Source organism: Hylobates moloch, unplaced genomic scaffold (genome assembly GCF_009828535.3).
Source record: "Hylobates moloch isolate HMO894 unplaced genomic scaffold, HMol_V3 SCAFFOLD_5, whole genome shotgun sequence".
Taxonomy (NCBI): domain Eukaryota; kingdom Metazoa; phylum Chordata; class Mammalia; order Primates; family Hylobatidae; genus Hylobates; species Hylobates moloch.
Window position 1 is genome coordinate 135547816 of NW_026652280.1, and position 25265 is coordinate 135573080.

At 35.1% G+C, this 25265-nt stretch overlaps 1 protein-coding gene across 12 annotated transcripts in view; it reads left to right on the forward strand.

The window, feature by feature from the left end:
* ZNF644 (zinc finger protein 644) overlaps window positions 1–25265 on the forward strand; it is a 108907-nt gene that overhangs the window by 39643 nt on the left and 43999 nt on the right. For all 12 annotated transcript variants that reach the window (XM_058439588.1, XM_058439593.1, XM_032155385.2 and 9 more), the window contains one exon: window positions 546–606. In XM_058439588.1, coding sequence (XP_058295571.1) covers window positions 563–606 — 44 coding nt within the window. In that variant the 5' untranslated portion in view covers window positions 546–562. The remainder of the gene's footprint in view (window positions 1–545; window positions 607–25265) is intronic.

Consider the following 25265-nt stretch of genomic DNA (forward strand, 5'->3'; position numbering starts at 1 on the left):
AAATTGAAGATGGAGAGTATTGATACATTCTATTCTCTAGAATAATGATGCTTGGCATTTAGAAAGTACTTAATCAGTGTTGGCTATTATGATAATTACTATTATTATATACTTTTATGTGTTCCAATACTATAACATTTTTGTCTTCAGCTGTTTGGTGTATGTCTTGATATGTACATAATATTAAATACTGATCTAGAAAGATGTGTGTTTTGTGAATAATTATTTTAATTATTGCCATTGCCATACTATTAAAATTAATGAAAACAATTTATTGTAGAATTAAAAAAAAAGAATTAGAAAGTTTTGATTTCTCATTTGAATAGATTATTATTTCTCAAAAAAAGCAGTGGGGTTGGGGGGCACTTAGCAATAGTTTCCTAAAGATCAAAATGATCGTATTCTAGTTGAATGCTTTTTTTGTGTTATATCAAGAAATATAATTTGGTTTGTGGTTTTTCTTTAAAATAATAGTGCATTGTAGCTATAGTTATTCATGCCTGAAACAAAAAATTAAACATTGGTCTTTGTGTGTATTCTTTCAGGTTTGATTTAATTTTGGATGAGATTGTTCTTGCAACAAGATGTTAATAAGACAAAATCTAGGTAAGTAGAAGACTGCTTTGTTAAATGTACATATCAAGGTAGGAATAATACAAAAAATTTATGTCTTAAAAATGTGGTGTTGAGTTCAGAACCAAAGAGTTTTTAAATAAAATTTTGAAATGCAAATAATTGACTTTTTGACACACTTGGTTCAGTTGATTTGATAGGAGTAAAATTACAACTATCAAATTGTGGAACTAAATTTTTAGTTTCCTTCTTTTGCGTTAAGGTTAACTAAAGCATTCAAGTTTCCAGTGAATATTCTAACATGTTAGAAAATCAAGTTAATGTTTGGTACAGCCACTCTTATTGAACTCTCACCACTTCAGTAAGACATTTACTGTGTCACTTCGTTGTTCTCTCCTTTGTTGATAAAGTATATGATAGTCATTGCTTTTGTGAATTTTGCTTCATTATTACTGTTAAGGAAGCACTTTCCCAAATGGGTTAAATTTGCCAAATTGTGATTTCTTTCTGTTAATGTAGTATTCAAAATTGTAAATTACTGTTTTAATGTTTTCGTAGTGGGTGTCTCTACTGAATGACCTCTCTAATATAGCATTCTGATTAGCTTTCTAAGGCTGTTCACTTTCAAAAAATTGAATTGGCATCATGTACTTTTGGTCTGGTATGTGAAAGAATGATTTTTAATAATATGAGCCGTTGACATGTTTTAAAAAGATACATTTACTATTTATTGGTAAGTGAATATGGCTTCAAAACAGAAACAAGGGAAAAAGAACACTGAAAAAATTGGAGTTAACTTGGTTTTCCCTCTAACCAGATGTGACAGCTGTCAAAAATTTGCTGATCTCAATGTTTGTTAAAGAAAAAAAAAGTCTAGGATGAAAAGTGCTGTAGTTCAGTAATACGCACTGAAGGAAATCTCATTGTCAGTGGTTTGGGCATGTCGGTGGTTTGGGCATGTTCTGAAGCAAAATTCTGCTTTTATTGCTATTATATAATAATAACAGTAGTGGTAGTTTGAAGAGTACTTATTTTGCTCTAAATTATATTAAGTGCTTGTCATACCTTATTGATTGTTATAGTACCTCCTGTTGTTGTGTAGAAACATTTTATTTTTTGCTTTATAGTGGGCTATTTTTCTTTAGGAATAATAATTTACTTTTGTAGCATTTATTAGAAATAACACTTGCCTATGTATCTTCTTAAAGTGGAGAAGAAGCCAAACTTTTGTACTTGAAGGTCTTATTAGGGATTTGTTTTCTAGTTGAATATACAGTGTCTGTTAAAACTTTTGTTCTGATTTTCTGTGTTTGATATTGCTTGTGGGATGACAGTGGTTTAACTTATTCTGACCTTATTTTTCACCATGCTTATATATGTAGTTTTTTCTTTTTTATTATGGTATAGTTTACATATATATGGTAACATAAAATTTGAGGTATAGAGCTGAATGACTTTTCACATACACATTCATATATGTAACCACCATCTAGATCAAGATATAGAACATTTCATTACTTTAGAAAGTTCCTTGTGCTTTCCCCACTTCCAATCCAATAGCCTTTTCCCCTGAAGTAATCATCTTTGTGAATTCTGTCAGCATAATTTAGTTTTGCCTGTTTTTGGATTTTATATATAGTATGTACTCTTGTATGTGGCTTTTTCATTCAACAGAATGTTCTTGAGCTTCATCTATGTTGTGACTATATCAGCAGTTCATTATTTTTTATTGCTGTTTTATTTTTAGTAATATTCCATTGTATGAACACACTACAAAGTATTTATGTTTTCTCAGTGATTTGTTTATTGGATTCTCCATATCTCTGTTCCTACTTGCTAACTTTTCCATACTCTTTTCTTTCTTCTATCTGTCTCTTTAATTGTCCCCCATCACTTTCAGAATAAAATGTAGTAAACCTTATAACACAGCATGCAGTTATCTCACTGTAGCTATGTCAGAATGCTGAGGATTATATGAATAAACTAAGTATGATGTTTCATATTCCTAGTTCTAGTCCTAGGTACATGTTGTCACTTTCCCTCAACCCCATGCCTCCCCAATTGCCAGAGCCCTCTCTGCTGGTTGTCAGCTTATCTTCTGAAATAGCCTATCTGAAGCATCATCTGATCCTTTAAGTCAGGCCTGGCCGTAGTTTGTCTTCTTTATTAGACTATGAGTTTGAAGGTAGATACCATCCATGTCTCATTTATCTTAGCACCATGCTGGGAATATTGTGTGCATTCAGTAAATGTTTTATTAAACATAGATCAATGAAAAGAGTTCTTTTCTCCCAGGCAAATAGAGATTCAGAATGCTAGCTGGAATGGGATGGGGGCATTGGTACTTCAGTTGCTGTTGGGCCATAGGAAGGAGCCACTGAGGATAATCCAGAGACAGCATTATAGACATTTTAGAAAGAGAAGTAAAATATTTCCCAAGTCTTCCTTCAATCCAGTTGAAATATAGTGGCTAGTAAAATATTCTTAATTCAGACCTAAAGTAAGTCTGTCATTGTTGATTTTGATTAGTATTTCCAAGTGGAGGTATTAATCCATGTTGCAGAAATTCGAAGTGTTTGCTATGAAGAGTATTTTCTTTGTGGGTTTGTACTAGTTACTTCTTTAAAGCTTTTGAAAGGTTAGACTAATACAAGTAGACGATTGGAAACACTAGTCACACATGTAAGAAGTGAAGAAAACTTTTCCTCATTCTCTGAAGGTAAAAAACTGTTAGGATGGAGGAAGAAATTATAGAATCATAGCCTGGAACTGTGGTAACATTTTTGATTCCCACAGCTCAGGAAGCTTGCTATTTGTTGAAAGTTACTTAAATTTTTTTGTTGTTGTAGATATGTAATATAACATATATAAACAATATACTTTTTTTGTTTTGTTTTTGAGATGGGGTTTCGCTCTTGTTGCCCAGGTGGGAATGCAATGGCGCAATCTCGGCTCCCTGCAACCTCTGCCTCCCAGGTTGGAGCAATTCTCCTGCCTCAGCCTCCCAAGTAGCTGGGATTACAGGCATGTGACACCACACCCCGCTAAATTTGTATTTTTTTAAGTAGAGATGGGGTTTCACTGTGTTCGTCAGGCTAGTCTCGAACTCCTGACCCCAGGTGATCCACCCTCAGCCTCCCAAAGTGCTGGGATTACAGGTGTGAGCCACTGCACCCGGCCTAAACAATATACTTTCTTAAGAAATAACACACTTCTTAAATTTTAAAGCAATTCGACTAGTGGTTTTTTGTTTTTTGTTTTTTGGTTTTTTTTCTGTGTTTGAAATTTGGCTAGTTGGGTTGGCTATAGTAATCATCTGGAGATTTTTATGCTTGAAGCTTGTTTGCCCTCTAGCAAGTCCAAAGCAAGAAGAGGTTCTTCCTCACAGGGATCAGTTTGTTGCTTTTCCTTTCTGCAGCTTCTGCCATAATGTTTGAACACAGAGTTGGACATTGACATTTTCTCATGCTGTTCCTTCTGTCTTCCCACAGGATTTTCTTAGACATAGATTCTTACCGTATATAGACCTTGGTTCTTTTTTTTTTTTTAATCCTAGTTATGAAGTATTAGTCCTATTGTTGGTTAGAGTTGAGGAGCCAGAGAAATTTAACCTTGAGATTGCCTAACTTACATGTCTCCACAAAGATTTTAGACTAATTTTTCTTCTCAGAGGCTGCTAGCTGTACCTCTGTTGCAGAGTCTTTGTCTTCATTTTGTGCTTCAATATTTAACATAGGCAGCTGCTGCTAAGACTGCAGAATCCCTGAATCCAAGGATTTGAAATTCTTTATGGATATTTGTCTTAGATTAATTTCTCTAATTTCTAACTTAACCTCTCTGTACTTCAGTTTCTTTAGTAGCACTGTAGATGTGCTGCCCTTTGTTGTAGCATGAAAAAGAAAACTTTTTAATTAATAAAATTCTTTGTCCTTCATTCTAGATGAGACTGTACAACATACATTGACCCTTTCCAGCTGTATTGCCAAGTAACATTTAGTATTTAGTGTTTCACTTTTTTTTTTTTAGACAAAGTTTTGCTGTTGTCGCCCAGGCTGGAGTGCAGTGGCACAATTTCGGCTCCCTGCAACCTCCACCTCCTGAGTTCATGCTATTCTCCTGCCTCAGCCTCCTGAGTAGCTGGGACTACAGGTGCATGCCACCACACCTGGCTAATTTTAGTATTTTTAGTAGAGATGGAGTTTCACTGTGTTGGCCACGCTGGTCTCCTGACCTCAGGCAATCCACCAGCCTCAGCCTCCCAAAGTGCTGGGATGATAGGCGTGAGCCACTGCACCTGGCCACATTTAGTATTTTCAAAATGTAAATTTTTTGTAAAAGTCACATGTGACTTTATGAGCAAATAGTATAGCCATGTTTAATGTAAAAAGTAAAACTCTTCTCTCCCACCCAGCACTGTACTCCCCATAAGTTACCAAAAATAGCTGGTATGTATTCTACATCTTTCTCTTTCTGCTCATCAATATATTTTGGACATTTTTCCATATATGTACCACATTTATTATAACTGTTACCTTATTAATATTTAGGTAAATCTCAGGATTTTTTGCCTGTATATAAGTACTGCTGCAATATATATTTTTTATTATATCAACGGGATATTTTTGCAGTAAATTTTTTTTATATCAACGGGATAATTTTGCAATAAATATTTTTGATTATATCAATGGGATAATTTGTAGCAGTAGATTGCTGGATCAAGGATATGTGCCCTTTAACTTCTGATATAATAAAACTGCAATGAGATTGTACCACTTAATATTCTTATTGCTAGTTTATGAGAATATCTGTTTTCCCACATTCTGCTAAATATTTGTTTTATCCTTGCTAGTCTAATTGGTGGAAAGTGGTATTTATTTTACTGGGCATTTTTTAAATTGTGAGAGTGCTTAAAGGTTTGAAATATCACCTTCATTACAACTTAAGTTCTATTGGAGAATATATGTGAAGATTTTTATTTTTTTACTGTTAAGTCCATCAGTTCCATCAATTAACATACCTTTGTGTTTTAGGTATTACAGTCAAAGTTATTTAATATTGAATAATCGGATTATTTGCCTTTTTTTCCCTTCATACTGTTTTTTTAGGATAAATATTTCCTTATGGTAAATTTTTTTATAGTTTGCTACAAACTAACATCAGCATAGCCTGTAAATAAAAAGAAAATAAAAGCCATTACTAAATATTAGGTTCATTAAGTCTGGATTAATAGCAGACTGCTTAAAATCTGTCGTCTTTTACAACTCAAGCATTAAAATACTTTGCTTCTTTGTGGTTATTTTTTACTATCCTTATTATGTATGATAAGCTACAGTTATTAGTCTTAATTCCAGCTTTAATGTGAGTGAACTCCTTTTTTTTAAAGTATTTAATTTTAGAAAACTTAAATACTTAAATTTACAACCAGAAGAAAAGAGCTGAGAAAATCCTTAATGTTACTGTGATGGATTTCTCTGAGTTATTTTTACAAATTGGCATATTTTGGTATTTTTTTAATAGTATTTTCTAGTGTGATGCCTTTATTCCTAGATATGTTTAAAGTAGTATGCCATATTATATAAGGGATTTGAGCATCTGTGGATTTTGGTATCTAGGGGGGTGTCCTGCCTGGAACCAATCCCCTTCAGATATGAAGGGTCAACTGTATGTATATCTCTCTTGATCTACATCTCTTAAAACTCACCCTTGGTTTCACTGTGCTGTTAAGTTTGTTTAAAGGGAGGCTACATTGTTCTCTTTTGAAGTTGAGCTGTCAGTAGTTTTTCCAAAGAAAGTTTCAGCCATGCTTGTGTTTAGTATAAAAGTTTCTATCCAAATCTGAAATGTTTTTAAACCTAACAAAGGCTAAGTGGCAAATATCATTCCAATATGTGAACAGGAAACCATAAAACTGCTCCTTCAGACCAAAGAATTTTGCCATGGCTATACTTTAGCCTTCTATGATTGGTCTAAACTGTAAATAAAAGTGCTAAATAAAACAAGGCATTCAGTAAGCCTTTATTGAAGTCTAATATTCTAGGCACTGTGCTATATGTTAGGGATGCATTAGTTATTAGAATTCCCAGTACCATGCAACTAGTTACAGTACAAGTGATGAACACAATACTGCCAAGTTTGAGTAGTATAGTGTAGTAGTAGGCCTGAGGAGGATGTTTTTAAAAGAAGTCAGGAAAGGCTTCATAGAGCAAGATACCATTTAGAGTTGAAAAAAAGAATAGAATTTTGACCTTGGGGAAATATGGGCAGATAGGGCATGAACTAAAGCTCTTATTTTAGTTGCTAGACATTATTTCATAAAAACAGTTTCATTTAACTGGATGTCCATATTGCCAGAGTTACTGGCAGTTTCTTAAATGTACTGAAGTTCACATTTACCACAGCTTGGGAATTTATATTTGAACTGTTTCCTTGTGCTATTTTTTCAAATTGTTTAAACAAGTTTAATTTTTTTGAATCCACCAAGAAATAAATGATACTGTGAAAGCCTTCATACTCATCATTATTTTGATTATTATAATGTTACACTTAAGGGTAAGAGATTCAGAAATAATGAATGACTGAATTGAGGTCAGGTAGATAATTGCAGAAACAGAATTGGAACCTAAGTCTTCTGACCTCTGATTTACTATTCTTTTGAGATGGCCATTAAAGTAGATATTTGAGGCCAGGCACGGTGGCTCACACCTGTAATCCCAGCACTTTGGGAGGCTGAGGTGGGTGAATCGCCTGAGGTCAGGAGTTCAAGACCAGCCTGGCCAAGGTGGTGAAACCCTGTCTCTAATAAAAATACAAAAATTAGCTGGGTGTGGTGGCAGGTGCCTGTAATCCCAGCTACTTGGGAGGCTAAGGCAGGAGAATCACTTGAACCGGGGAGGCAGAGGTTGCAGTAAGCCGAGATCACGCCATTGCACTCCAGCCTGGGAGACAGAGCGAGACTGTCTCAAAAAAAAGTAGATATTTGAAACTTTTAGGGTCTTGTAACTAGGCCGAAGCCCGTGGGCTCAGTAAATTTTTGTTTACTATTGATTCATCTGATGTTTTATGAATTGGTGATTGTAATTAAGTTGGTTTTAGATCACACTTTACTAGTCTGAGGAGAAAAGATGACTAAATATGTAATTATAATCAAGTATCATTAGTACTGTGATAGTCTCTGTTCCTGGAAGGCAAGGGCCATGTCTGTTTTATTTATTAAAATATATTCAATACTTTAATATAGCTAATACTTTAGTCATAGTAGACATTTAATAAATATCTATTTAATGACTGGATGGAAATATGGCAAGGCCTCCCAGAAGTGACACTTAAACTGAAACTTGGAGGAACTGTTGGTGATTAATGTAGATAAAAAATATGGGGAAGGACTGTTAGCAGAAGAAATAGCATGTGCAAAGGATGAGAGGTAACAGAAAGGGAAGATTGCTGGGACTGAAATAAATGTAAGTTTTGAATGTAGAGCTCACCATGGGGTGTGGATGTGGAGAGTGGCTAGTGTCAAGAGATTAGACGAGAGAGTAAGGCCGGGCCATTTTATTGAGGCTTTTATAAACCGTTGAAGGAGTTTAAATGTGAGGAAATGATTTTATTCTATCTGTTTTAGCAAATAAACCTAATTAAAATGGGGAGAACAGATCACAGGGAAAGCTAGATTGGATTCAGGATGACTAGTTAGTATGGGGAACATGCTGGCCTGACTTGAGAGTGGTAGAAGTGGGGATAGAAAGATGTGGTTGGATTTGAGAGAGATTTAGACAACAAAAGAGACCAGCTTTGGTGGTTAATTGTTATGGAGGTGGGAGTAGGAGAATAAGAAAGGAGTTAAGTATGACTCATGTTTCTAGCTGGGGAGTAGTGCTATATTATTCACAGATAGGAACTGTGAAGGAGAACATTTGGAGAGAACAAGAGCTACATTTTAGATATTAAGCTTTAAGTAGCTCAGGGCTTCTGAGTAGAAATGTCAGGTGGCAGTTAGATATGAGACCTATAACTTGAGATGTGAGAATCGTCAGCATGAAATCTTAATGTCCCTTAAATTCTTTTTTTTTTTTTTTTTTTGAGACAAGAGTCTTGCTGTATCCCTCAGGCTGGAGTGCAGTGGCGCGATCTTGGCCCACTGCAACCTCCGCCTCCCGGGTTCAAACGATTCTTATGCCTCAGCCTGGGATTCCTGGCGCCCACCACCATGCCCAGCTAATTTTTGTATTTTTAGTAGAGATGGGGTTTCACCATGTTGGCCGGGCTGGTCTCGAACTCCTGACCTCAGGTGATCCACCCGCCTCGGCCTCCCAAAGTGCTGGGATTACAGGCGTGAGCCACCACGCCTGACTCATTTTTTAATTCTACTATCTTTCTGCAAGATATTACAAAGCATGTTTATACATTAAATGTTCTATTGACCTAAAGATTGCTCCATGTAGACTTATGAGCTGCTGTTTTTATTAGAGATTCTGGCCTCTGCTTATTGTTAATTAAACAAGATTTGATACCATTAGTGAATAATTATACTACTGATGGCGGAAGTCTTACCAAAAATATTGAATGGCTAAGGGTGTACTGAATGCATTAAATCCTAGATTTATATTAGTGTGTCTAAGTAGCTGAATATAAATCCTAATATTTGATAATGCAAATATTTTCCACCCTGAATAGCAAAGTTTAGGTTAAAGTGATCCTGCAGTCTTTAGATTAATCATGATTCAACAGACTATTAGCATGAAAGTTACACACAACAGCATGATCTTGCCTACCTTGTTAACCATTATGTGCTCACTGTCTAGAGCAGTTCTTGGCACAGAGGTCCTCAATATTTGTTGAGTAATCAGTATTGACATACAATGCTTTACTATCTAATCAAATTGTATTTTTGATCAGGTTACAGCGATGGCAGACTGACTTGTTTAGTTCTTAAAAAGAGTCTTATCCCCAACTTAAGGAATTATATTTTTATTTGAGCAATATTTTTCCCCTTAAATTACCCTGTAACTGTTCTTATTTATGCCACCTTCCTTCTATACACTTCGCTTCCAACAAACGGACATATTTCTCTTTCTGATCAGAACATTTTTACTGACATTTATGAAACGTCTTCTCCTAAAAACAGTTTGGACATTTTCACTTGTGTATTCTGACATCACCATGTCTAATGGTGATTCATCACCTTTGCTTTCAAAACCTATTCTTGCTAATGTGATTACCATTCTCTCTTCATCAAGCTCACAATCTCTCCAAATATTTGTATTGCTTACCTTCTGTTAAAAAGATTTGGTCAGTTACTAAGTCTTCTTGCTTTTACTTTGGCGATACAGCATGTATTTATCTTTTTCTATTCCCATTACTATTGTTGTTTGCACGTCTGTTACATTCATCTTGGATGATCTGTGTTCATTTCATTTGGATAAGACCATTTGATTAAACTTTTTGGGAAGTTACCTTAATTATATTACTTGCTCAAAAACATTAACTACTCTTTAAGGATAAATTTTAATTCTTAGGTATTATATCTAGGAGCTTCCAAATTTATGTTCTAATCAATAGTTTTATCTCCTACTACTCTTTAGTAAGCATTTTGCTGCAGCCTAACTGATTATCATTGTTATTTGAAAAAACCCTCACACTTTCATCTTTACTCATACCTTCTTTACCAGTCTCATCCTCAGTTTATCTCTACCCTTGAAATCTAACTCATCCAAGAAAGCTTAGCTCAAATCCTGCCTCTGCCTTGAGGGGGTGACGTAGTCCCTGGTATATAGGATGTAGTTCTGATATATTTCCTCACCCATCCCTAGATTCATGGTGGAGATCTCTCCAACAAAGACAAATTAACAAGAGAAGTGCATACAAATTTACTTAATAAAAATTTTGCATAGCATGGGAGACTTCAGATATGAAGACTTGGCAAAACAACAGAAAGCTGTGTTACTATGGACAGTCATGCAGGAGTATGATTAGAGGACAAAAGGGTATGATCTAATGGTGATAAACTGGGGTGGACTTAGCAAAGCCTGTTTGTTCAGATTCTTCTTGGCATCTCTATGTGACACATCTTTAGGGAGACCTGTCCCATAAGAGTTTTAGAGAGAAGGGAGAGAAAGTCAAAGAATGACTTTCCTAGATTTTATGGCTTACTTCAGGGGAGAAGAGAATGAGAAAGTCAGAAGAGAGACCTTCTGTTTCTGCTGTTTTCTCAAATGCCAAGGTGCTATATTTTGGGGGTAGCATTTCCTACATCCCATTACTAGGAAGTCACTTTCTCTTGATATTTATGATTGTAAACTGAGCCACTATAAATTGAATGACTTAAAAGTATCACAAGATAATGAAGTGCTAAATATTGACATCTGCTGCAGCACCCTCTATAGTTGACGGGCTCTTCTATTTTTTAAACTGGTAAAAACAAAAATCGTGGTTACCTTATATATATATATATATATATTTTTTTTTTTTAACAAAAGTTTATATGATGTTTACTCTTTCTACACTTACCACAGATATTTTTGTCTGATGGATTAAAAATCAAAACCATGATAAATACAGACTTATTTAACATTTATATAGTGCTTACTACCTGCCAGGCACTGTTATAAGTACTTTTTAAATATTAACTCAATCCTTATTTTACAGATAACAAAACTAAAATATGAGTTTAACAATGGAAGAGCTAGGATTTGAATGGGGTAGTTTAACTTGAGAGTCTGTGCTATTAAAGCCTTATGTTATACTGCTCTCAACAGAGTGGTAAAATAATTTAGTAAATATTAAAATAACTCAGTGAAATAACAAGAAATATTACACAGGAAAATACATAATTACATGTATACTCTTATTTTATTATACTCTCCCCATTTTTTCCACCCCTCAGGTTATTCTGGAGCAAATCCAGACATATTTGTTATTTATTGATCTCCACCTCATCCCCATTGGTAATTTTTTTCCAGTTGTTTTTTATTATGGTAAACTATACGTAACATGAAATTTGCCATTTTAACCATTTTTAAGTGTACAGTTCAGTGTTCCTATATACATTTATAATGTGCCCTCATCACCACCATCCATCTTCATAACTTTCTGTCTTGCGAAACTGAAACTCTATACCCGTTAAACAACAATTCCTCCTTTTCTCCTGCTCCTGAGGTCCTGGAAATCACCATTTTTCTCTCTTTGAATTTAACTACTCTGAATGTCTCATAAGCAGAATCATACAGTGTTTGTGTTTTTCTGACTGGCTTATTTCACAAGTGTGATGTTTTCAGGGTTCATCCATGTTACAGTATTTTGCAGAATTTCCTCCCATTTTAAGTCTGCATAATATTGCATCGTGTGTTTGTAACACATGTTGTTTATTTGTCCATTGGTGGACACCTGTGTTGCCTCCACCATTTAACTATTGTGAATAATGCTGCAGTGAACATGGGTGTACAAATATCTCTTCAAGACCTTGCTTTCAATTTTCAGAGATACATACCTAGAAGTGAAACTGCTGGATCATATGGTAATTCTATTTTTAGTTTTTTGAGGAGCCACCATAGTTTTCTGTAGTGGCTGCACCATTTGACATTCCCACCAACAGTGCACAAATGTTCGTGTTTCTCTCCATCCTTGCCAACACTTGATATTTTGTTTTTTGTTTTTTTGATAGTGGCTATGATGTGTCATTATGGTTTTGATTTGTATTTGTCTAATAATTAGTGATGTTGAGCATCTTTTCATATGTTTATTGGCCATATGAATGTCCTTGGAGAAATGTCTATTCAAGTCTTTTGCCCATTTTTAAATCATGTTTTTCTGTTGAGTTGTAGTTCTGTATATGTTCTAGATATTAATCCCTTGTTAGATATATGATTTGCAGAGATATTTTCTCCCATTCCATTGGTTCTCTTTATATCTTTTGTTGCACAAAAATTTTTACATTTTCACAAAGTTCAATTAGTCTTTGTTTGTTTGTTTAGACAGAGTCTCATTGTGTCGCCCATGCTGGAGTGCAGTGGTATAATGACTTGGTTCACTGCAACCTCTGCCTCTGGATTCAAGTGACTGTCATGCCTCAGCCTCCTGAGTAGCTGGGACTATAGCTACTTACTTGCATGTTTCATTGTTTTCCAGCCTTTACACTGTATGCTTAAAATGCAAATGGAATAATATAAGAATATAAGAATAATGAGAAGTAATACTTGGAAATGTTCTGAGAAATGATGAAAAAAGGGCCTGGTTTCTATCTGATTGAAAAGAGGTGAGACTTGGGAGAGCAGTCAGACTCCCTCTCTCCTTCCCACCTCTTCTCCTCATCCCCTCCCCTAAGTACCCTGGCTAGGAATTCTAGTACAGTGTAATGTGGAAGTGGGCTTTTCTTGCCCTGGCGTGGTGGCTCACACCTGTAATCCCAGCATTTTGGGACCTGAGGTGTATGGATCATGAGATCAGGAGTTTGAGACCAGCCTAGTCAACATGGTGAAACCCCATCTCTACCAAAAATACAAAAATTAGCCAGATGTGGTGGCATGCACCTGTAATCCCAGCTACTCAGGAGGCTGAGGCAGGAGAATCACTCGAACCCTCTGGTGGAGGTTGCAGTGAGCTGAGATCACGCTATTGCACTTCAGCCTGGGTGACATAGTGAGACTCTGTCCCCCCACCAAAAAAAAAGAAAGAAAGAAATGTTTGAATATTGCTTTTATTATATTGAAGTAGTTTCCTTCTATTCCTAGTTTGTTGGATCTGTTTATTAACAAAAGGATATTGAATTTTGTCTTTTTTTTTTTTTTGCATCAATTGCAATGGTCATGGGTTTTGTCCATTCTTTTGTTAATGTGCTGCGTTACATTGATTTTTTTTTTTATGTTGAACTATCCTTGGATTCCAGAAATAAATCTCATTTGGTTATGGTGTATAATACTTTTAATGTGCTGTTGAATTTTGTTTGCTAGTATTTTGTTTGAGGTTCTCAATCTCCTTTCTACCTGGATAAATGAAGGCATACAGATAATTTTCATAATAAAGCCATACTACAGTGTATATTTATAGTTCAGTGCAATGTAAGTGATAGTTTTTTTTTTTTTGAGATGAAGTCTCGCTCATTTGCTAGGCTGGAATGCAGTGGCGTGATCTCGGCTCACTGTAATCTCTGCCTCCTGGGTTCAAGTGATTCTCCTGCCTCAGCCTCCTGAGTAGCTGGGACTACAGGCATGTGCCACCACGCCCAGCTAATTTTTTGTATTTTTAGTAGAGACAGGGTTTCACCATGTTGGCCAGGATGGTCTCAATCTCTTGACCTTGTGATCTGCCCTCCTCAGCCATATATTTTTTTAATAGATAATCACTTATATACCCTGGTATTTGGTTGTATATGCTTCACACTAATTACAACACTTTATAGTCATATGATATCTGAATTCTAGACCATTGTTTTCAATTATGGCTGCACATTACAATGTCAAAGGAGATATTCACACACACACATACACACACACCATTGCCAGAGTCGTTTAGATTGGAATTTTTCAGAAGGCCACTGAACATTAGTAGTTTTAAAAAAGTCTTCAAGTACAGAAATATTTAAAAATTCTCTAGATTGTTTTGGCTACAAATACAAGTTTTATGGGGTGCTTTAAAAAGTCTATAGGCCTTGGTAAAGTGGAATCAAATTCCAGGGGAGGAGTTGCACAATCTATCATTTTTAAAAGTTTCCCAAGTTTATCTGAAGCACAGCTAGGTTCTTAATACTGGTCTAGAATTTTCTCAGCCACAAGAAAGGATACTTAGCAATTTATTTTGATTAAGATCATTTGCAAGGGCCCTGAATACAGGTTTTCTATTGTATGGGCTGAAAGGAGATCCATATGTTTTATATGTCAATTATACAGGAGCTAAGTTGTTTACTTAAGGAAATTGACATAAGTGTTTATCCAGATATTAATCTAATTGCTGTATACGGTTGCAATAATATGAATAGGCAGGACCACCAAATATTTTCTTAGGCAAACTTGTTCTTATGTCTAAACTGGTATTCTGCTCACATCTCAGCATTTAGCATAAAGCATGTTGGAGATGACCTTAGTTCTGTATTTTCAGAAGGTAGAAATAGTTGTGTATATCACAGTAGAACTTAAATGCAGTGTGATTTAAAACGTCTCATTTGTTCTGCCAAGTTGAGCATATTAGTCTGCTAGGGCTGCCATAAGAAACTACAGTAGACCTACCTAATCCGTGGGGGTTACATTCCAGTACCTCCAGTGAATGCTAAAACCTCAGTACAGAACTCTATATGTGCTGTTTTTTTCCTACATATACATATCTGTGATAAAGTTTAATTTATAAATTAGACACAATGAGAGATGTAAAACAATAATAATAGAACAATTAAGTAAAGTAAGGTTTACTTAGCACAAGCACTACGATACCTAGACAGTTGTTTTGATAACTAAGATGGCTAATAGATAGGGAGCATCTACAGCATGGATACACAGGACAAAGGGATGGTTCATACATAACCTGGGTAGGATGGAGCAGGACAGTGTGAGATTACATCACACTACACAGAACTGTGTGCAATTTAAAAGGTTTGAATTATTTTTGGAATTTTCGATTTAATATTTTCAGACCATAGTTGACTGGGTAATTGAAACCTCAGAAAGTGAAACTGCAGATAAGGGGTGACTATTGTACCACAGACTGGGGAGCCTAAACAGTAGAAATTTATTTTCTCACATTTCTGGAGGCTAGAAGTCCAGGATCAAGATGTTAGCAGGCTTCGCTTCTCCTGAGGCCTCTCTCCTTGGCTTGCAGATGGCTGTCTTCTCCGTGTGTCCTTACATGGCCTTTTCTCAGTGCATGCCCGTCCTTGGTGTCTCTCTGTAAGTCCTAATCTTCTTATAAGGACACCAGTTAGATTGGATTAGGGCCTACCCTAATGGCTTCATTTTAACTTAGTACTAGGGCTTCAACATATGAATTTTGGGGGGAACACAATTCAATCTGTGACATTGCATTTAAAGTGTTGTTCTTTATAGCGAATGAATTAATGAGTGGAGTTAAATTATTTGGAATTATCAGATGCTGCTTACTGAAGAAAATTTGCCAAAAATGATGACTTTGATTTTTGTAATGAATATTTAACCATACTTTTAGAATGTAATAACAAGATGTGGTGCATTGAGTCAGATGTGTGACTTTTGGTTTGCTGTGGCAAGTAAATAGGATAAATGCATCTAGATGTGCATATATGCATTCAAGGTATACTGATAAATGTATCTATTTATCAGTATATCTATTTATCTGTATATATTGAAAGATATCCTTAAAGTATTCAGGAAAAGAATTATAAATCTGAAAGAGAGTTACAATATACCTTATTTTATGTCATCTATTATACAAAGTTATTTAAAAAATTTATTCAACCCACTTTAAATACTACTGTGATATTTAAGGAAACAGTAAAAATTTGTACTGTCTGTTAAAATTACACAGTTTAATCTGGAGATAGTCATTGTTTAGGTACCAGAAAGCTAATGATACAACAATAAATGTGACAGAGATTTAAATTTTCCTTATTTTCTCAATTCAGAGAAATAGTAGTGGTATTAGAACCATTGTAAAAAGTCTGTTTATCACACATCACATTAAAATGAGAGGCTCCCCCCCAAAACCAAAATATATTAGAATGCTTATATACAGTTTAAAAGGAAATTAGCTAGTTGACAAATTTTTAATTTGGGGGCAAAAAGTTGCCTATGCAATACTGTATTTTGATATTACCCTATTGTAAATTATATCTCATAGGCAGCCTTTTAAGTTTTCAGTGCATATCAATACATTTACATACATAGGAAATTTTTTAAATTTTTCTGCAAATTCCTGCAAAATAACTGATGATGAGGCATGTGAGTTAGGTATATCACTAATTGAGATAAGGTGTATAGTGACAATTTCTATTACTTTTCATGCACTTTTAAATTGATTGTATGATTGAATATTAAAATAAGCTTGGATTTTTTTTTTTTTTTTTTTGAGACGGAGTCTCACTCTGTCACCCAGGCTGGAATGCAGTGGTGCAATCTCAGCTCACTGCAACCTCCGCCTCCCAGATTCAAGCAATTCTCCTGCCTCAGCCTCCCTAGTAGCTGGGATTACAGGTGCCTGCCACCACACCTGGCTGATTTTTTTTTGTATTTTTTTTTTAGTAGATTTTTTTTTGTATTTTTTTTTAGTTTCACCATATTGGCCAGGCTGGTCTTGAGCTCCTGACCTTGTGATCCACCCACCTCTACCTCCCAAAGTGCTGGGATTACAGGCGTGAGCCACCGTGCCCAGCCATAAGCTTGGATCTTTTTGTGCACTCACTGGTGGCTAGGGGCAGGCTACCCAGAAATATGCAATGTGTCTGATGAAACCAGTTGAAGTTAATAAAAGGAAAATTTGTTGTGTTTAATTCCTATAATTGACTGATTTCAGGGCTTTGTTCATTTATAGTCAGCCTGTGTTGTCTGTGTTCCTTCATTAGGTTGACTACTACCTTTTAGTTGTTCAAAACAGCATATGCAATAGAAGACATGGTTCCCATTCTCTTGGAATCACAGGAAAGGTTTTTGTTTTTATACTTTGGAACTTAGGTCCATTAGGAGAGAGAAATCAATAATCATCAGCTGAATATTTGAAAGAGTTCTGAAAGGAACAGTTCTGTAAGAGCATATGTCAAAGGAACTTGACACAGAGTGGGTTGAGGAGAGCTTCACAGAGTAAGTGACCTTAAGAGCTGTGATCTGATGAGATTATAAGTTAAGGTTAACTAGATTTGTGCGATAGAGGGCTGAGGATTCCAGACCAAGGGACATGTACAGAGGCCCTATGGTGAAGAGGAACATGTTTGGGGAATTTGAGAGGAGGACAGTACTTTGGATCACTGAGAACTGATGGGAGTAGAATCTGAGACTACAGTGGAGAGATAGGCAGGGCCCAGCAAAGCCATTTCAACTGTATAAAAGATTTGGGATTACATCCTGAGAGAAGGGAAAATGTGTTTTACAGAGAAGTGGAAAGATGACTCTGTCTATGGTGCAGAAAATGATTAGAAAAGGGAACAGTAGATTCTACTTAGAAGTCAGACATGCGTTAACTTTAAGAAACTCTTTCTGCTTATGATAATGAACAGAAAAGTAGTCACAAATTGTGTTCAACACTCTAGGCACTATTTTGGATGTCAAGGGTACATCAGTGAGCAAAATATGTCTCTGTTCTCAAGAAGCTTTGTAGTGGAGAGAAAAAACAAATGATCAAATAATAATGTATCAGGTGTTAGTACTATAAAGAAAAATATCAGCAGAGAGGGGCATAGAGAGTTACTAAGAGTGCTGTTCTAGTAACTTTATTTTGGATGGTCTACGAAGAACTAAGAAGGAGATGGACACAAATGTCAAAGAACTGATCCATATGTATATTTGGAGGAAGAACTTCAGGCGGAGAATATTAAGTGCAAAATAACCGGAGCATAGTCGAGAAATAGTAAGGCCAATATTAGTACATTGAGAAGGAGAGTTGGGGCCGGGCACGGTGGCTCATGCCTGTAAGCCAGACACTTTGGGAGGCCGAGGTGGGTGGATCACCTGAGGTCAGGAGTTCGAGACCAGCCTGGCCAACATGATGAAACCGCGTCTCTACTAAAAATACAGAAAATTAGCTGGACGTGGTGGCTGGCGCCTGTAATCCCAGATACTCCGGAGGCTGAAGCAGGAGAATCGCTTGAACCCAGGAGGTGAAGGTTTCAGTGAACCAAGATCATGCCATTGCATTCCAGCCTGGGCAACAAGAGTGAAACTCCATCTCAAAAAAAAAAAAAAAAAAAAGAGAGAAAGAGAGTTAGTGGAAGATGGGGTCTAGGACAAAGTGCATTGGATATGAACTATATGACTCATTACTTATATCAAAATTTAGTCCTTTTTTGCTGATAACATTTTATGTAATTAAAATAGTATTCTGTTATTTTACAACTTTTAGGAACTATTTTTTGTCCTCCTTTTAAATAAGAAAAATATACAAAAATTTCAGAAAAGAAGAGGAGTGTTAAGGGTTGAATTATATCCTCCTCCAAATTCTTATGTTGAAATCCTGTCCCCCTCTACCTCAGAGTATAACCTTACTTGGAGATATAGGGTCTTTATAGAGGTAATCAAGTTGAATGAGGTCATTAGGTTGGGCTTGTCCAGTTATCACTGATGTGCTTATAAAAAGGAGAAATTTGGATACCGAGACACTAATAGAAAGAAGACGATGTGAAGAGACCTAGGAAAAAGATGGCTCTGTACAGGCCAAGGAGAAATCTGAAACAGATCTTTCCTCACAGCCGTCAGAAGGAACCAGCCCTACTGATACTTTTGTCTTGGACTTCCAGTTCCCAGATATTTGAGCCAATAAATTTTTGTTATTAAAGCCACCAGTTGCAGGACTTTGTTAAAAGGCAGTTCTAGCTATACAGATCCAGTATAGCTTTTTCTGTTATCCTAGCAAATTAATACAGATATTAACTAAAAAGCAAAACTTACTCTCCTCACTCCTTCCCCATACTTAACAAGGGTAACAGATTGTTACAAAACGTTCCAGGTCTTTTATTGTGTTTGTGTGTATGTGTGTGTGTTTCATTAATTTGTAAAGCAACTTATGTCTTCTAAGGAAATATGGGGAATTTAAAAACAACAAGCAACAAAAAGTAAATGCTACCGCATTATATAATATTTCCTTGCCTTCCAAGAAAATTTTTAACTCTAAAACTAAATTCTATCACAAGATAATATACACAACTCTTCCAAAAAAAATTGACCTCTTTTATTTTTAAAGTTTCATACTAATATACTTCACAATTTATTTAAATTTGTTAGAAGATTGATTTTTCCATTCCAGTATAATATTCCAGTATAGCTTTTTCTGTTGCTTCAGTGTGGTATTTTGGAAAAAGAATTTGTCACCACTTGGTGGCACTATGTGGCTTAAAAATGAATCACATTGTATGCAGTTAACTATACTGTTCTAGGTAAATGATTAAATTCAGAGGGAAACTGTTGATACTGAGCAACTTAATATAGTAAGTGTTTGATTCTTTTGTAAATAAAATAATAATTGGTGTTGTAGAGTTTTATTAAAATGTCATGGAATATAAAAATATAACCCAAGGCTTAGTTTGGTGGGTAGAGAAGTATATACATTTTTGATAGAAACCTCCCTTAGGTCAGGTGTCATTTGTCATTCTGTCTTAATGTCTAGACATTTGTCTAAATGTCAGAAAATAGATTTTTAGTATTAGAAGCAAACATCTTCAACTTTAATAGTAATTAATGTTTTCCAAGGTATGCATTTTATTTTCTCTTATATAAACTTAAGAAATTGAAATTTTTTCAAATGATTAAGATACATAAAACTTAAAGGAAAACAGACAAATTAAATACATTGAATGATGTCTTCCTGCAGCATATTGAAAAATCAAGCAGTCTTTTTAAAGATATTGTATTTGTTTCATTTAATTAGATAAAGGATCTTGAAGTATAACAAGAAAGTTATTTTGTTCCAGACATAATTTTTGCTCCCTAGCAATTGACGTCTGATACCATAATTGTTACGGTATTTGTGTAATGTATTGTTTTCTAGGGTCACATATATAGCATATAAAAGATGGTGCTCTGTGTCTTTTTAAAAATTTAAATACAATATGTACAGGAAAATGCATGAAGCGTAGGGTACAGCTCAGTGAATCACCGCAAAGTAAACACTCCATGACCACCACAGATCGAGAAATAGAATACTGCCAGCAACCCAGAAACCCCATATGTTTCTTTTCTCAGTCACTATCCCTGTTTTTTCTTTCCCAGATTAACCACTTGCCTGACTTCAAAGAAAATAACTTTGTCTTTTACTTGTTGTTGAAGTTTTTCAGAAATAGAATTATACAGAAGTATTATTTTGTGTAGCTTATTTTGTTCAACATTATGTTTGAGAGTTGGAAATTTTGTCAGATGTCACTATGGTTCACTTGTATAATTTTATCACAATTTGTCATGTTACTGTAGGACATTTGGGCTGAATAATGCTGCTGTGAACATTCTTGTACATGTTTCTTGGTGCATATGTGCAACATTTATATTAGGTGTATACCAAGACTAGAATCTGGGTTATTGGTTTGACCAGTGTATGTTATGTTCAAATTTAGAAGATGACACATGAATTGCTTTCAAAATGGTTGTATCAATCACATCAAGTATATGAGGATTCCTGTTGCTGTGTATCCTCACTAACACTTGGTTTTAATATCTTTAATTTTAGTCTTCTGAAAGATGCATTTCCCTGATCCAAATGGAATTGAATACCCTTTCATAAATGTGCTGGTTGTTTGGGTATCCATTTTTGCAAAGTCTCTTCTCTCCTCACCACCTTAACAAAATTACTATTGAGCTTTCTGTTTCTATCTTACTGGTTTATAGGAATTATATAGTTTATGCATACAGCCCTATTTTTCCTATTGGGGTTTCTGTACTTTTCCTTTTGTTTTTAGGAGTTTTTATATGCTCTAAATACAGACTCTTTGTTGGTTACATTTAAAATACATCTATATTCCACTTTGGCTTGACTTTCACCTTCTTAATATTATGTGTTAATGAAAGGAAGGTTTTAATTTTAGTATAGTCCATTTTATCATTGTTTGCTCTTATTGTTAATGCTTCTGTTTCATTTAAGAAGTCTTTCCTTGCTCCAAGGACATGAAGATATTCTCTTATGCTCTGAAACTATGCTTCTCAACTAGAGGCAGTTCCCTCCTCTCTAACCACACATCTCCCACCATCTGGGTAGGACATTTGGCAGTGTGAATACATGTTTAGTTTTTATAACTGAGTGAGTGGAGTACTCTGGTCATCTAGTGAGTTGGGCTAGTGGTGCTGCTAAATATCCTACAATGTACAGAATGCTAAGCATCTTACAATGCACAAAACAAACATCTAGCCAGGGTGTCACTGGTGGTGAAGTTAAGAAACATTATCCTAGGATCTTTTATTTTGCTTTCTACCATCTACCTAGAACTTATTATTGTTTATTTTGTATATTGTTTATTATGTATTTAGATCTACCTTCTATCTAGAACTGATTTTTGTATAATGTGCGAGGCATAGAATCACCTTTTCTTACATGTGAATGTATGTTTTATATGACATCGTTTATTAAAAAGATCACTTCCCTACTGCTCTGTGGTATCACCTTTGGCATAAATAAAGTGACCATATACATATGGGTCTGTTTATGGACTCTGTTTTTTTTCCCCCGTTGGTCTACTTTTGTCTATCTAAAGCACCAACACTATGGTGTTTTAATTACATGGCATTATAATAATAATAATAATAATGTCTTTATATCCACTAAGGCCTACCTTGTTCTTCTTTCATTGCTTTCCATAAATTTTTAGTCATATCAGTTACATAAAATTGAATCTATTCATTGAGATAGAGTTAACATCTTTATGATATTAGGTCCTATAGTTCATGAGTGGCAAATTATCCATTTATTTAGCTCAGTGAGACTGAAATTCTTTCTTCTCAGGATCCCTTTGAACTTTTTAAAATAACTTTTATTTATATGATTATATCAGGTTATTTGTTGCTTATATCAAGGTTGTTTCTCAGCCTTGGCACAATTGACATTTTGGGCCAGATAATTTTCTGTTCAGTGGACTATCTGTGGATGGCGACTATCTGTGCATCATAAGATTTTTACCTAGCCTCTATTCACTAGATGCTAGTAGTACTCACCCAGTGTGACAGCCAAAAAGTCTCTAGACATTTCCAAGTGTATTGATTCCAGTTGAGAACAATATTTACTGCTTTTGAAATTAAACAAATTTTAAATGTTTATAAGTTTATTTTAATATAATAATATTCCATTACATGTTAACATAAATAACACCATTTTGAGAAAAATATACATTCCAGAACAAAATTTAGTGAGAAGAGTACCATTGTTTTACATGTTTTAAAAATCTCTTTAATGTCTCACTTAATAGAAGACATTTGGATTCTTATACTTGCTTCAGTTCAGATATCATATGTTATATAGCCTCTGGAAAACTCCATTGTATACTTGTGAGAGAATGGCAGTGAAAAGGCAAATAAGGTGTTAGTATTATTATGAAAATAGTTTTGTTTATTGAAGATCCTCTAATAAGGTCTTAGGGATGCCCCCTGGGCCCCACAACTCACACTTTTCAGACCTCATGTCCTAGAGATCACAACATGCACCCTTGACCTAATTTAATCAAACTGTTAATAAATTAAATTAAATTAATTAGATTAGATTGATAATTTGCTAACTTGTTTTATTTTTCCAGACAATGCAAGAAGCCTAAAACACTTCAATCTTATTCATTTCCTTCCATACTGTACCCCTTACTCAACTTATTTGCTACTATACTCTTGTGTTTTTAAACTCCATATGTATTTTAGCCACCATGAAACATCATCATCGTTTTGCTGTATAGGTTTACCTACATATTTACCACTTGTATCGCTTTTTATTTTTTCCTCCCTCTTCATTTCTTCATCTGTGATCATTTTCTGTTTTTGAAGAACACTTTCTATTGTACCCTTTAGTGTAGGTCCGTAGTGAGAAATTCTCTTCGTTTTTGTTGTCTGGTCATGTTCTGTATTTCACCCTCACTTTTGGATGATTCTTTTTTAGGATTCTGAGGTGGCAGTTATTTTCTTTTAACAAGGATGTTACTCCTTTGTTTTCTCTCCCTTTTGTTGTTTCTGTTGAGAAATTGTTAGTCTTGTCAATGTCCTCCATCCAAAAAGACTAGCAAGAACACCCGTAGTTGAGCACATTTTTTACTTGTTGCAATGAGGGAGACCACACACTAAAGGGAGCTTTAGGGTGTCTTACGAAGAAGATATTAGAAGGAACCTATTACAGGATTTGGGCTTTGGTTGAGTAGTTTGGAGAGGGTCTAAGGAAGTGGAAGTTTGTCCTAGATTGGGTGTCGTCAGGACATGGGACATTTTATGATTGGCTATCTTTCTTTAAACGGAGGTAAAATTCACATTACATACGATTAACCATTTTTAGTGTACAATTCATTGGTATTTGGTGAACAGTAGTCCCTCCTTATCCATAGAGTGTACATTTCAAGACTGCCAGAGGATCCCTGAAACTGCAGGTAGTACCAAACCTTATTGCTGTCAGTCAGACACGTTTCTGTTCATGTCTTTCACCCATACATTTAATGCCTTTTCTCTTTTACCTAAGCTCTTAAAATGCACCATGTTCATAACTTTTGCAGTTTGAGGTGCGACAGGAAAACTCGCACAAACTTCTTTTTCCTTCTTCGCAATTCAGAGAGTAGAAGATTTGTTCTTACTGTAGATCTTAGCAACCTTAGAATTTTTTTTTTCTCTTCTTATTGAGAACTTTCACCTTTTTATGTAAAAGAAACGGCTTACAGCTTCTCTTTGACATGTCTGAATTGCCAGTATCACTACTTTTGTGCTTTGGGACCATTATTAAGTGAAATAAAGGTTCTTGAACAAAAGTACTGCAATATCATGACAGTCAATCTGATAACCAAGATGATTGCTAAGTGACTAATGGGTGGAGAACATATACACTGGACAAAGGGATTATTCATATCCCTCTGAGTGGGATGGTGCAAGATGTCATCAAGCTCCGTAGAATAGCAATCTAAAACCTGTAACTTGCTTATTTCTGAATTTTCCATTTAATATTTTTGGACTGTGGTTGACTGCAGGTAACTGAAACTGTGAAAAGTTAAACTGTAGATAAGGAGGGACTACTGTATTTACACTGTTGTGCAACCACTAGCTCTCTAGTTTCTAAAGTGTTTCATCACCCCATAAAAACACCGTGTATTCATTACATAATCACTTTCTATTTGCCCCCTTCCATCATCTGGTAAAGCAACCTTTACTTTCTGTCTCTATATATTTGCCTGTTCTGGATATTTCATATGAAAGAAACCATAGAATATGTGACTTTTTGTGTCTGGCTTCTTTTACTTGGCAAGTTGTAGCATGTGCTTCATTTCTTTATGTGGCTAAATAATATTCTATTGTATGGATATACCGCAATTTACATATTATTCCTTAATGAATATTTGAGTTATTTTTACTATTTCACTTTTATGAATACAGTGCTATAAACATATGTGTACAAGTTTTTCTGTGGACATGAGTTTACATTTCTCCTGGATGTATATCTAGGCGTTGAGTAGCTGGATGATATGGTAATCTATCTCACCCCTTTTAGGAACTGCCAAACTTATCATCCATACTTATTATCCCACCAGCAGGTATGAGGGTCTCTGTTTCTCTACATCAATGTCAGTAATTGTTAGTTTTCATTTTTTTGTTTATTAAAGCTATTCTAATGGATATGAAGTGGTATTATTGTAGTATTGATTTGCATTTCTTTAATGACCACAATGTTGAACGTCTTTTTATGGGCGTGGTCATTTATATGTCTTTTTTTGAGAAATGTCTATTCAGGTCCTTTGCTCATTTAAAAAATTAGGTTGTCTTTTTGTTGTTGAGTTTTTTATGTGTTCTGGATATTAAACATTTACCAAATATATTTCAATAATACCTGTTGATATACAAAGGATTTTTATTTTCCTAAAGTTCAATTTCTGTTTTTTGTTT